Here is a 13,628-nt window from a genome sequence, read left to right on the forward strand (position 1 = left end):
CGGCATTATGATATTGGCTGATCTGTTTACAATACCCTTCCTAATAATCCCCAGCATAGCATTGGCCTTCTTTATTGCAGTCACACACTGTCTCGACATCTTCAGTGAGTTATCTACTACAACTCCAAGATCTCTCTCTTGATCAGTCTCTGCCAGTTCAGACCCCATCAATGTGTATTTATATTTAGGATTTTTGGCTCCAATGTGCATCACCTTGCACTTGGCCACATTGAACCCCATTTGCCATGTTGACGCCCACTCGCCCATCCTTGACAGATCCCCTTGGAGTGCCTCACAATCCTCACTGGTTTTCACCACCCCGAACAACTTTGTATCATCCGCAAATTTAGCCACTTCACTGCTTACTCCCATCTCCAAATCATTAATGAACAAGTTAAAAAGCAGTGGACCAAGTACTGATCCCTGCGGTACCCCACTGCTTACCACCCTCCACTGAGAAAATTGCCCACCTACACTCACTCTCTGTTTTCTATGAACTAGCCAGTTTTTGATCCATAAAAGGACTTGTCCTTCTATCCCATGATTTTTGAGCTTACTTAGGAGCCTTTGATGAGGAACTTTATCAAAAGCTTTCTGGAAGTCAAGGTAAATAATATCTATTGGATCCCCCTTGTCCACATGTTTGTTCACCCCCTCAAAGAACACTAACAGGTTAGTGAGACAAGATCTTCCCTTACAGAACCCATGTTGAGTCTGCCTCAATAGGTTTTGTTCATCTATGTGCCTACTAATTCTTTCCTTAATAATGGTTTCCACCAATTTACCCGGTATCGACGTCAGACTGACTGGCCTGTAATTTCCCGGATCTCCTCTGGAACCCTTTTTAAAGATGGGAGTGACATTAGCTACCTTCCAATCCTCAGGAATGGAGGCAGATTTTAAGGAAAGATTACATATCTTTGTCAGGAGATCTACAAGTTCACATTTGAGTTCTTTCAGAACTCTCGGATGTATGCCATCTGGGCCTGGTGATTTTTCAGTTTTTAAGTTGTCTATCAGTTTTAGGACCTCCTCTCTCATCACCTCAATCTGACTCAGGTCTTCCAACACCCCTCCTGAAATCAGTGGTTCTGGAGTGGGCAAGCACTTCTCATCTTCCACAGTGAAGACGGAGGCAAAAAATGCATTTAGCTTCTCAGCCATTTCCCTATCATCCTTCAATACTCCTTTTACCCCTTGGTCGTCCAAGGGCCCCACTGCCTCCCTGGCTGGTTTCCTGTTTCTAATGTATTTGAAGAAAGTTTTATTGTTGGTTTTTACGTTTTTTGCTATATGCTCCTCATATTCCCTTTTTGCCTGCCTGACCTCAGACTTGCATTTTATTTGCCATAGCCTGTGTTCCGTTTTATCAGCCTCACTGTGACTAGCTTTCCACTGCTTTTTATGAAACTGAGAGCTTTGGCACCACTATAATATCTCCTGAAGAAGATTCGTTTTTTGAAACGTTGTTATGTAATCCGGAGACGACGACGTGTATCATGTTATAGTGCTTTAGATTGCAATACATAAACAGCATTCTTTATAAGTCTTATCACTGTTTGATTGTGGGTCAGACTATCACGACTGTTGGCTTTATACTTGTTTAACTGATTGGGTCGGGTGTGTCCAGATTTTTTTTTTGGAATTCCAACCAGGGCAGTGGGCACAGCCACCAGATCACTGTCACAGGAGGCAAAGCCCGCCACAAAATGTCAGGGAGCAAAGGTGATATGTAACTCTCATAGTCACTCTTCAATGTTTCGGGCAGAGGCGCTGTTGAGCAGGGTGCCTTCTTATCTGCACAGCCAATCAGAAGCCCTGCTGGGCAAGAGCCCTACTTAGCCCTGCCCACCCCCTGAAAGTACTGGGTGGGCACTAGGAAAAGTGTTGGCAGGGGCCATGGTGACCAGGAACACCATGTTGGGGACCCCCTGGGTTAGTAGTTTGACCTCTGCTGTCCTTGATGCTGGAAGCATCTTCATGAGGCATCGTGCAGCGTGTTTGTGGCACTCTGCAAGTCGCTGAGATGGTAGACCCCCCTCCGGAGTTGACCGCCTTCTTGTCGTCGCTCTTTCAGATAGAGGACCTGTCGGACACAGCCTTTGCCACTCTCCATGCCAAGTGTGAGGAGATGGAGCGGGCCAGGTGGCTGTGGAGCACAAGTGTGCCACCTCAACGGCGGGGCAGCAGGTAAGATTGGCAACTCTTTCAGCGCCATTATTGCACACTCAGGTGTCAGACTCCTGCAGCAATCAGAACCGACAACTATTGATACAGTATTGGCAAAGCATCTCTACTTCAGGTTCTGTGTTAAGACTAAAGCAAAAAGTGCGGGGTGAACGGATATACACGGTTCAAAGGGGTCACTGGGCGGCATGGAGCCAATCAAGACAAAAGAAAGGGCCTGCCAGAATGCAATTGCTAAGGTGCTACAGGTAGGAACCAAGGTCAGGCACATAAAATGTATAGATAAGGGAGCATCACCAAGTCAGCAAGAGAAATGAAACTAAAACATTCCAAGCAGTTTCCCCCTCTCTACCAGCCGCTATGGCAGGGAGCCGACATCAGGTTGCAATGCCTGGTGGTTGCTCAGTCCTGAAGGAGGAGGAGTTTATTGCACTGACCAAACTAGAAGCGATGAAGGAGGCCCTCTGGAAGCAAACACCGAATGCTGGGCTGGCATCGGTCTTGAGTGGCTGCCAGGTTGTTGTTATAACTGACTTCTGGCTGCAGAGAACGTTTGATTGCACCTGTTTACAGAGACGTACCCTGGCTCCCAAGTATCTGCTGGGTGTAAAGTGCCCCTATTGACCTTGATATTTCTGCATGGTTTGGCCAAGGCTTATGTTGAGATCCTCAGGGGAGTCACACTTCTGTGGCAGCTGCTGACGTCTCCACCATGGTCCCCTGTCCTCGTTTTCATTATTTATTCCAGTGGCAGAGTCTGTAATAAATCCCAGACTCAAGTGGCTGCTGAATATATGGGCATTGTGGCTTGCCAGCTGAGCAGGTAGCTACCTTCCTGGTACTTTTCACCTCTTTACCTGCGCTTTGCTTGTGGCAAAAATCTGTTTGGATTGTGTGACTTGAAATGGGAGAGTGTTCTTTTGGGTGAGTGGTCTGGCCCTGTAGCAAGGGTTTAGAGGCAGTTGCCTTCGGCGGCTTTTCATTCTGTGAACAGAACCTTTTGAGAATACCTTAAGCAGGTTGTGGTCTCTGTACAGGTGGATCCTTGGGCCTCTGCGCAAAGCAAAGTTTGGAACCTTCGGGAACTGAACTTAGAAATTTGGCAACCAGTCCTGCCCAGCTTAAGTGAAGGAGCATCAGCAGGCATGCATGCTTCCCATTCAGATCTTCTTTGACCACCACAGTGACAGCATCTTTCTTTTCACTGTTGGAACTGAGCTGCCTCTTGGGACCCCTTTTGCCCACATCCGTGGCACAGTGATCCAGTTTTAAAAAGCACCTCCAGCACGGTGGCAAATTGCCCAGCGCTGAGCGGCACCATCATTGACTAAGGCTGCGATCAGACGAGCTCCTTGATCCAGTGTCATTGCTTCTCCCTTCTGCATTAAAAATGCTCGTTCAGACAGTGACAGCGGTATCCTGTTCCCCAGTCATTGGCGCCCCATTCTCACCTCCGACTTTCCCGACATCGGAGAAAGTCCAGTCTTTACGGATTGAACTGGTCTCACTGTTTTAAAAATTCAGTTAGCGATGTGTGCATAAGCAGATCTTATACCCAGGGTTTTGAATCACCACTTGTGTGTTTCTGCACCCAAACATTCTGTCAGGATCGGGAGCCCCTGGGAGAGTTGTTTTTGAGGGGCAAATCCCACCCACCTCACCCCCGTTTCTTGGGGTTGGAAACACGTGGAAATAGTCCCCATATCAGCAGGGAGGCTGGGGAGGCTGGCATCCCTAATTCAGGGAAATTTGGGTGTAAAGCTGGAAAAATTCAAAAATCCAGGTAGCCTTGCTTCTGAGTAAAATTGGGCTGAATATCTTCCCCAAAAGTGTGTACAGGGCTTTCTGGGCCATGGACCTTGGCTAAAGTTCACCAGACTACAGAGATCAGTTCCCCTGGAGAAGATGGATGCTTTGGAGGGTGGACTCTATGGCATCGTATCCCACGGAGGTTCCCGTCCTCCCCAGGCCTCTTAATCTCCCAGATTTTCCCTGCCTGGAGCTGGCAACCCTACTCCTCACCCCACTTTCCCCCATGGAAACTGTGTTAGCAGGAAAAGGCGTTTCTGCTTCAGAGTTGCTGTTTTGAGAGCACCCCATGATTGACACATGAGTAAATGTACTGAAGTCAGTTGGGCTACTCTCTTGCAAATCTGCATGATGCTTCCCCCCCCCCCACACACACACTGTCTTCCAAGGAAAAGCGGGGTGAAGCAAAGGAGGCTGAGAGGGGCTGCAGTACTTGGCGGAGGGATCGCAGCGCTGTCAAAATGGAGTGGTGCTTCGAGGGACCACTCCTGCACATGCACGAAAGACAGTTTTTTAAAAAGGATACCGCCCGACCGACTGCTCCATGGTCACTGCGCAGCAATAATCTGAATGGCCAACCACGGAGTGAGTGTGTGGTGACGCAGATCAAGGGTGGCATGTTTGGACAAACCTCTCCAGAACAAATAACACCGGATAAAACAGAGGCATGGCCAGACTGCACCAAGCCTGTTGACTGACCGCCGGCCAAAGTGCCGCAAATGGAGTCCAGCACCATGTGGCTGGTGATTCTACTAGGCAGGCTTGCTGGAATTGCTCCACATGTCTCAGAGCACCGTGTTGGGCTGAGTTCCTTCTGCATTGGATTTGATGGGTCAGGCACCGACAGCCTTGGTACCCACTAGACCCTGTCCATTCGGTCTGTGCCCTGCTAGTGCACACGTTCGGACCCGAGCCCTCAACACTGTGCCTTTGGTCCCTAAACAGGCAGCACTGGGCCAGGTCCCTTGGTCTCTAGATTCTAGGCATCGTGCATGCACCCCCTTTGGAAGTGAAGAAAAAGAATAAAAGAGAACTGTTGACATCGTTCCCCACTGATCATCGCCTCTGCTTCCTGGCACTGCTTCCCCAAGGACGAGAGGCCTCCTTCTGGAAGATGTTGAGGAGTGAACGCCCCCCTTTCGAAGATTCCAGCACTTCTGTGGCCAGCATTTCACAAGGCTAAAGAGAGACAGAGGTGTCTGCCCCATCCTAGCTTTGAAACAGGTCAACAAAACTGTTAATGTAAGATAGTGTGGAATTCTATGCAAAGTCCTTTGGGCTTCCCGTGACACCCAGGACTTCCGGGAAATGTCCATCGGTGGGAGCTGTGCGCCACCCCCATCTTCGTGTCTTGGGCAGCTAATGTATAGATGGTTGGCTTGCTCTGGAAAACTCCTGTTACACGCCAGCAAATATTAAACGTGCCTTGCCTGCTTGTAAAGATGTGCAAGCATGGGAAAACGGCAAATCCAAGGACTTCCTCCATTTTTCCAGTGGAAAACCAGGCAGTTTTAGGGAGCACGGGGGAGGGGGGGGGCTACCATACCTGTTTCATTCAGTTCATAGGAGCACTTTTTGATCCCACCTGGGCGCCCCCCCCAAAAAAAAAAAACAAAGAACAGGCCTACACTCTTCAGCCTGGTGTGTTGAAGAAATGAGCAGGAAGGCCAAGCCCCACCCCTCAGGGCATGCACTTCACACTTCTTCCCTTGAGCTGGGCAGCACCTGTCTCCTCATTTTTTAAGTTCTAAAAGGTTCCAGATTTTGCTCCTCACAGAGTCCCTGTAGTGAGACTACACAGATTACCACTTGAAGAATATCAGCAGAAGGTGGGCAGACTTCTGTTTTGAACAACTCCTGTGACTCTTCTTTGTTTTCTGTTTGTGTGTGTGTGTGTGTGTGTATAACAGCGATGTGTCTCAATTCCAGGTCTTACAGATCAGCAGATGGACGGACAACTCCACAGATGGGGAACCCATCTACCCCCCAGCCAGCTTCCCCTGAAGTGGGCAATGGCCACTCCCATTCTGACTTCCCCCACGCCCATTCTCCACGGAGTCCCATCAGCCCTGACCTGTTCTCCGGCCCCCACACCCCTCTGTCCCGGGACTCCATGCGGCATCTCTCCACAGAGGACACGCGTTGTTCCACACCGGAATCTGGCCTTGATGAACAGGCGAGTGTCAGTCCTTCCTGGCTCCTGAGGAAGGGCGCGGGAGTATTCTTGGCACTGCAAGTTTTAACTGTTTGTGCACGACATAAACAAAACACCAGTTTGGTGTAGTGGTTAGGAGCGCGGACTCTAATCTGGGAGAACTGGGTTTGATTCCCCACTCCTCCACCAGCAGCTGCTGGCATGACCTTGGGTGAGTCATGTCAGAGCTGTTCTTGAAAAGAGCAGTTTGTGTCAGAGCTCTCTCAGCCCCACCTGCCTCACAGGGTGGTGTCTGTTGCGGGGAGGGGGAGGAAAAGGAGTTTGTAAGCTGCTCTGAGAGTCCTTTGGGTAGTGAAGGGCGGGGTATCAATCCAATCTCTTCTTCTTCACCTGTCATTTATTTTGGTGGAAGCGATTTTGTCCCTACAGCCCTGTAAGCTCTTTAGGGAACAGAAGTTGGAAAAAAGGTCTCACGCTTAAAGAATTCCAGGATGCCTGCAGTTGGGATGGGGACCTCCCAGGGATAAACTGACCTGGAGAGGAGTCCTCACATCAGTAACCAGTTTTGGTAGGCAGTATGTGTGCTCAGCCAAGTTCTGGGAATCATTTCTATAAATAACTGTGGAAATGAAGCAGCAGCTATGAAAATGGTATCTCTGGCTGTTCACTCAGTGCTATAGATCAACAACCAGTGTGTTGGTGGGGGAATTTCCAGTCCCTGCTCAGCCATGAAGCTTGCTTGGGGTGGCCTGAGCTCAGTTCACATTCTTAGAGTAAACCAGAGCTTTCAGATCCTTGTAGGAGTACGGCTGGACGCAGATGTGAAAAACACAGCCACACAGAGGCAGAAGCCAGTTAAGGCTCAGGCAGGCTCTTCTGTACTGTAGCAACAAGACGGAGGACCCAAGAAGTCCCCAGGGGAATGGTGGTATCTCCCTCACCAGAGAGCTTCAAGACAAGTCTGAGAGCGAGATTCACATCCGGCAGCACTTTAGAGGCCAGCAGGATTTTCAGGGTGGAAGCTTTCAGGAGCCAGAGCTTCCTTCATCTCCAGAAGCTCCCACCCTGTGATTCTTGTGGGTCTCTAATAGAGATGTGAAAGCCTGGGGGAAAACCGGGAAAATTCAGGGGGGGGGGGGAGAAGCCTTTTTTGTTTTTTCCCAAAAAATTGAAAAAAGAAAAAAGAAAAAAAAATTGATTACGGAACATGATGAATAAAATATTTTAGGATAAGGTGTTCAGATATTTTCCAAATCATTTCTAAAAAATATGTATGGTATCAGATTGATCTAATTTCTGTGCACTGAGGACAAGCAAGTCCTAGGTTACAAACTGAACTCTCCAATGGATAATGACAGACACAACAGAGTAGCCGCAGAAGCAGAGACTGAAACTGATAATTACAGCTCAGAAAATGATTCTGATTAAATTCCATACCAAAATGATTCTGATTAAATTCCATGCCCATTCATTGAAATTTAGTCCCACACTCCCTTCTATACACTTCCCCTCTCTTCAATTCTTTTTATGAGAATGGGTTTTTTTATTATTTAATACTGTGGAGAGGAAATATGAATAATTGTTACTTCTGGATTTTTAAAAATTGTTTTTGTGGAGGTTTTTTTGTCTGTTCCACATAAACTAGTAAACAGTTCAGGAGATTGTTGCTCCATTTTTTAAAATTACAAATAAATATTATTTTAAAAGTAAATTCTGTTTGTAATAACTGTTTGGATACACAATATTTTTAATATGCTAGTTGTGATAGTTTCATGCCAAGTAAAATTGTCCATAGTCATATTTTATGTTCCTAAAGTAACAGAATGACTTTCAATCTGGAAAAGAAAAAATAAGTCCTAATGTAGTATTTTTGTTTCCAATTTTTCTGAAAAGTTCCTTTTCCCCCCGAAAAAAACCCGGAAAAAAACTGGGTTTTTTTTTCTGAGCTTCAAAATTTCTGGAAATTTTACATCTCTAGTCTCTAAGGTGCTGCTGGGTTTGAATCCAGCTCTTCTATTGCAGACCAACGCAGATCCCCTCTGAAATAAAAGTCTTGGCCTGCGACTATTGGGAGGCTTTCTTAGAAAAGTGGTTTGACTGACTAGACCCACACAATACAGTTTGATTCCAGATGCTTACCCAATAAAAATGAATATCAGTTTGTGATATCTTAGGTATAGGCTTAGGGTTCTGCTACCTGCTGTGTATCAGGAGGTTAAATGTTTTAGTTTTGTACCTGGATTTGGATAAGGTGTTCAATCTGAGATGTCTGCAAATCGCCTGGGGGATGCAGCGCACCCGTGTCCTCCTAAGCCCCCCACTAACCGACTCGTCTCTCCCTTTCAGACTGTGCAGCCCTGGGAGCGGCGCAGCTTCCCCCTGCCCTACAACCCCAAGACAGAGTGTGAGGACCTGTCAGATCCGCAGGACCGGTCGTCACGCTGCACACGGCGCACGTCGGGCAGCAAGCCCTCCCGAGAGACGGACGGAGCGCCCACCTCCCCCACCCTCGCCAGCCTCAAGAGCCGGAACCCGGGGGCAGTGGCCACAATCCAGCGGCCGGCCCACAGATAAGAGACAGACAGGAAGATGAAAGCAAAAAGCAATCCACCAAACTAACTCTTGGCATTAAAGCTTCCGAAATCTGCGTTTGATATTCAAACATCCTGCTGGGAATTTTCACAGTTTTTAGTGAATTTAAGGAGTTTAGAAACTGTTTTTTTTCCTCCTCCTCCTCCCCCCCCTTCTCTTTCAGTGTTTCCTTGTCACAGATACCTTCTCCAGTTCTCTGTGGTCTAGTGAGGAGAGCAAACGTGTTGCCCCCCCCCCCATGCTTAGGTGTCCACTTCTAGAACCGAGGGTGAAGCTGGCTGATTGACCTCCTTGGAGTTCATTCCTGGGTGAAAGGCTACTTCTCTTTTCTTTCTTTTTGGGTCATTCAGCGTCTGTTCTCCTTACTTGCCACCACCACTCTGTCCTTCCTCTCCCTTAAGATTTTAGTGGAGTGAAATTAGTGGTGAAAAGTGATGTCTGAATGCCACCTTCCTCACAAAAAGTGTCCCACTAGCACCAGAAAGCACTTGCAGTGCAAAGTCTCTAGCTGTTTGGTTCCCAAGGCTGTATTCAAAAGGGCCGGCTTCCCAGTCCTGAGGCCCCAGTGGGCCCCTTTCTCTCCACTTACCGCCTTCAATCCTCTCTGCTGTTCTGCTGGTTTTGATACCATTCGTCCATCTTAAAGAGGAACTGTTGTGTTTGTGCAAGGAAAAGGTAATTTCTCTTCAGCACCCAAGTTACAATTTCAGGCATCAGTTTTCTTCAGATCCTATTGTGGGTTTCTTGGGAGAGGGGTAATGTAATAGCATTGAAAATGGGGTCCAACATTTCAAAACGAGTAGTTTTTTACACCTTCAGATTTCTTTTGTTAGATGTGACTTGCGGGTCCGTCCCCCCTGCCGCCCTTTCATTGTGCCATTAACAATTAACCTTTCGATTTTGCCCTCTGCTGTTAACTTAAAAGTTGGGAGTAGTTATAGGTCTGCTGCTACTGAATTGCCATACAGTAGTGTTAAGCCTTAAATAGTGGGAGGAATGTCACAGGATTCAACCACTTGCCACCCTAGACCCATAAGCCATATTTTAGTTAGAGTAGTATGATCTCACTGTGCATCCTCCACCCCCTTCTCAAGTACCCCTCCAGTTTTATGATCGATCCCTTGAGTACCTAAAGCGTTTGGGTTTTTTGCACTGAGCAAGGTTAGGACTTTGTTTTTCACCACTACTGCTTGACTCCACTTCCACACACAAACTTTGTTGAATGCAAGCGACTCATCAGGTTCTTTTCCCCTTTTCTGAGTTTCTCGGGCCGACTATCACCAAGCTCAACAGGTTCTTTTTTTTTTTAATTATTATTATTATTATTTAAAGAGGCCGCTGCCACCACCTCCCATCCCCCGCGAGTCCCAAATTCTGCACACCGGTCAACCTGTAATGTTTTTCTGACCCTAGCGGTGTGGCTGTTGGTCCCCGTCCTGTTGTTAGCATTGCGCCTGTCTTCTGTATTAATCACATCACCAAAAAAGAAAAAGGAAAAAAAGACATTTTTTCCCATTTTGTAATCGTAATGAAATAGTAGCTAAACTGCTTAATGGTTGGGGTTTTTTCACAATTTTCAACATTACCTAATTTTTTTTGTTCTGTTCTAGTTTAATTTCTTTAAAAAAAAAAAAGAGGAAAAAAACCCAATGCTACCATATCCCTCTGCATTAAGTGCTTTTTCTATTTATAAAGTTGAAAATTCTGAATAACCCTCTTAGCGTTATAAAGGGGAAAAAAATCCACAAAAAAACTTGTATTTTGTAAATATTTCTTTTCCTGCTTCAAGCTGTGTAATGTCCTTGTTATATAGAAACGCTTTTCTTCAGAGAAGCTGATCTTTGTTTAATGTCTTGATTCTGTTGGCCAAAGCACAGATGTGTGCTTATAAAAAAAAAAGAAAAAAAAGGATTAAAAAAAATTTAAAAGTTAAGAAAGCTGTATGCCAAATGTCTTCTTGGGTAAGTGGGTGTGTGTGTCCTGTGTGTGAGGTATCTCGGCCTTCTGTCTAGTAACGCTAATGTCTCAAGGGGAAGGAATAGCGGGGAAATGGTTCATCTGGACGAGAGCAAACCACTTCTGCCCTTGGGTGACTGTAAACCCTTTGCCTTGGAAAAGGGCTAGCAGCTGCTATCGGTTCCAAGCTGATACCCGTGTCAGCTAAGCTGCCATGAGTAGGGAGAGACGTTCTAATTGTTTTGCATTCCTTTCCATGCGTTTAGCTAGTTCCAGTCCCCCGTCTGGGGACACCCGGCCACTCCGGGTCTTCAATCGCTCTGTCACCCATAAACTAGCGACCGGTTCGAAGGGAGCCCCGAACGGGGGTAATCATCTGGTTGATTCAACAGCTGCATTTTCTTGCATGTGGATCAGAATGTCACAAGCAGAGGAAATCCACACACACTGGATTCCTCCTGCATCTTCTCTCCCTCCCTCCCCTGCCTGCTGCCTGTGCCACCCCCCACACACACACACACAAATCTGGTGGCCCAGATCTTACAACAGTGTTAAGAGATCTCATTTTTTTTCTCCTGTAAGTTGAAGTATGGGTCATTTTTAAAAGTTCCTTTGCCTTTTAACATTTGCTTCCGGGGGGGGGGGATGCTCCTTGTCTGCACATGTCCCTGTTGAGCAATTTTTGATCTGCACACTGTGACCGATTTCCTCTACGCAGCAGCCTCATATTTCATCTTTCCCTTCTCTCCTTCCAACCCACCAACCGGCCTACCTTTTTATCTGCCTCCTGCATTTTCAGTGATATTATTTAATTTATACCTTGCTTTTTTCACCATGGGGAATCCCAATGCTGCTTACATAATTTGTCTCCATTTTTATCCTCCACCTGGCAAGGTAGGTTGTGTGTGACTGGCCCAAGTCAACTTCTGTGTCTGAGTGACGATTCAAGCCTGGGTCTCCCAGATCCTAGGCTGGAACCACTGCACTGCACTGATTTTGTGAAGTGGCTTCTGTTGGACAGCAGCAAATAGCCAGTCCTGGGTGAGTCATGCAGGTCCGGGGCTATCAAGTTGCCCTATGGTTACTGCCAGACCAAAGGGCAAAACAGCTGCGGAAAGGGCCTCTCCCGACAAATCAAGGCTTGAATGCTACCAATACTGTTGTGGTTGCCTAGCAACAGACACAGAGGGCAGCCGTTTCTTAAAGCTACGTGATTTGAGGGTTTTAAATCCTCATCAATTTTTTTAAAGTTTTTTTTTTTTTGCATACCTGGCATTTACCCCAGGTTTATAGAAAGTTCCATCTTGTCTGTCCATGGCCCCAATCTCCAGATTTAAGTATACACAGATGGGGTCACCTTGAGAATTCGATGTATTCATGATACATTGGTCTGCCTTCTCTGCAAGGTGAGAATGGCACTTTCAGGATTCTGAATTTCGCAAGTTAAAGCTAGACCCAAAAATTGCTAAGTGGCTGGCAGTGCTCCCTCTAAGCTGTGGAGTCTTGTGAGCAAAAATTCTACTTTGTGAGCTACTGGCATGAAAGGTATGAGCGAGCGATTTGGCCCCTGCATAAATTAGTTTGCTCTGGAGCCCTCCTTCCTGAGCTAAGACAAAAATGTGTGAGCCGGAGGCTAAAAAACTGAGCTAGCTCACACTAACTCAGCTTAGAGGGAACACCGGTGGCTGGGTGTATGAGAGGAAGAGTGAGACTTTATAGCCACTGTGAAGAAGAACCCATCACAGCTAGAGACGTGTGACACCCTCACCACCCTGTCAAGCAGAAACAAAGGATTCATTTCATATTATAGTAATGACTCTTTATTTCCAAATTCACTTTTACAGCAACAGTCAGTGTAAACCAGTTGTTAAAACGCACAAGTACAATATGGACAGTCACAGACAGGTAGCTAAGCTACGATGATCATACGGAGATCGAATTCCCTTCCCACCCACCCCTCCCTGTTTTCCCACCCCTTGAAAAACTTTAAAGGGAACTGTGGGGTCTTCCAAACTCCATCATTGCCCCTTTTGATAGTTCCAACTTCCAGTAACGAAGCTCGTTTTTCTTAACTTCCAATATCATGATTTTTATCTGTCAAGTTAACCCTTTTTTTCCTTCAAACCCCTAGATATGTATGCTTATATACCAAGACAAGAAACCAGCCCGTCAGTTCGACATGGCCCTAGAGTGTGACCCTCAAGGGTTTAACCATCTGGAAAAGCAATGCCTGTGTTTGTCCTAAAATAAGCCATAAAGACCCATCAGCCTCAAAGCTGGGAAACTGTACCTACCATTTAAAGAGAGGGCTATTATGTTTTGGGAGGGGGGGGAAGGGGGATCAGAATGTGCCTCATGGTAGGAGGGGGTTCAAATATAATGAAATATGGCTGGTGGGGGCAAGCCAGGGCTCTTTAAGCTTTAGAAAGAAAGGGCAGGGGGGAGAGAGAATCCTGTAAAAGATTCATTGGGCTACTCCATGCTCAAGAGAATGGGTTGTCTTTTCCGATTTACAAATCATGCAAAGGGAGATGGGGGCAAAGGTAATGAATTTTCTCCCCAGCCCGAGCTCTACCTTGATGTAGCCTTGGATGCTACAGTCATTGTTGCTCCAAAAAATCTGCAAGTCTCCCTAGCATTCCCAGGCAAATCCAGAGAAAGCCACAGACTTTAAGTACAATATCCTACAATCATGAGAGGTGACTGAAGAGAGCGGGGATGTCTGAAGACCCTAACTCCGCTGCCGCCACCACCCCAGACTCTGTTGCACAATGAAATAAGCAGCCACGCAACATCCTGGAGGCCAGCGGCTCTTGTGTCTCTTCCATTCCTCTTTATTTCCCCCCTTTGTCTCAATAAGGCCGGTACACCTCAGTCATCCGATGCATTCATTTTATCCACAGCTTTAGCCAATCAGCAATGGACATTT

The 13,628-nt window shown here is 46.7% G+C and overlaps 1 protein-coding gene across 1 annotated transcript in view; it reads left to right on the forward strand.

The window, feature by feature from the left end:
* KANSL1 (KAT8 regulatory NSL complex subunit 1) overlaps positions 1–10,697 on the forward strand; it is a gene marked incomplete at its 5' end in the record, with an annotated part of 50,840 nt that extends 40,143 nt beyond the window's left edge. Inside the window, 3 exons of the mRNA XM_015418277.1 lie at positions 2,078–2,190; positions 5,926–6,172; positions 8,498–10,697. Of these exons, the coding sequence (XP_015273763.1) occupies positions 2,078–2,190; positions 5,926–6,172; positions 8,498–8,725 (588 nt within the window). The remainder of the gene's footprint in view (positions 1–2,077; positions 2,191–5,925; positions 6,173–8,497) is intronic.
* Positions 10,698–13,628: the final 2,931 nt, after the last annotated feature.

Source organism: Gekko japonicus, unplaced genomic scaffold (assembly GCF_001447785.1).
Source record: "Gekko japonicus isolate JY-2015 unplaced genomic scaffold, Gekko_japonicus_V1.1 scaffold4075, whole genome shotgun sequence".
NCBI classification, from domain to species: Eukaryota; Metazoa; Chordata; class Lepidosauria; order Squamata; family Gekkonidae; genus Gekko; species Gekko japonicus.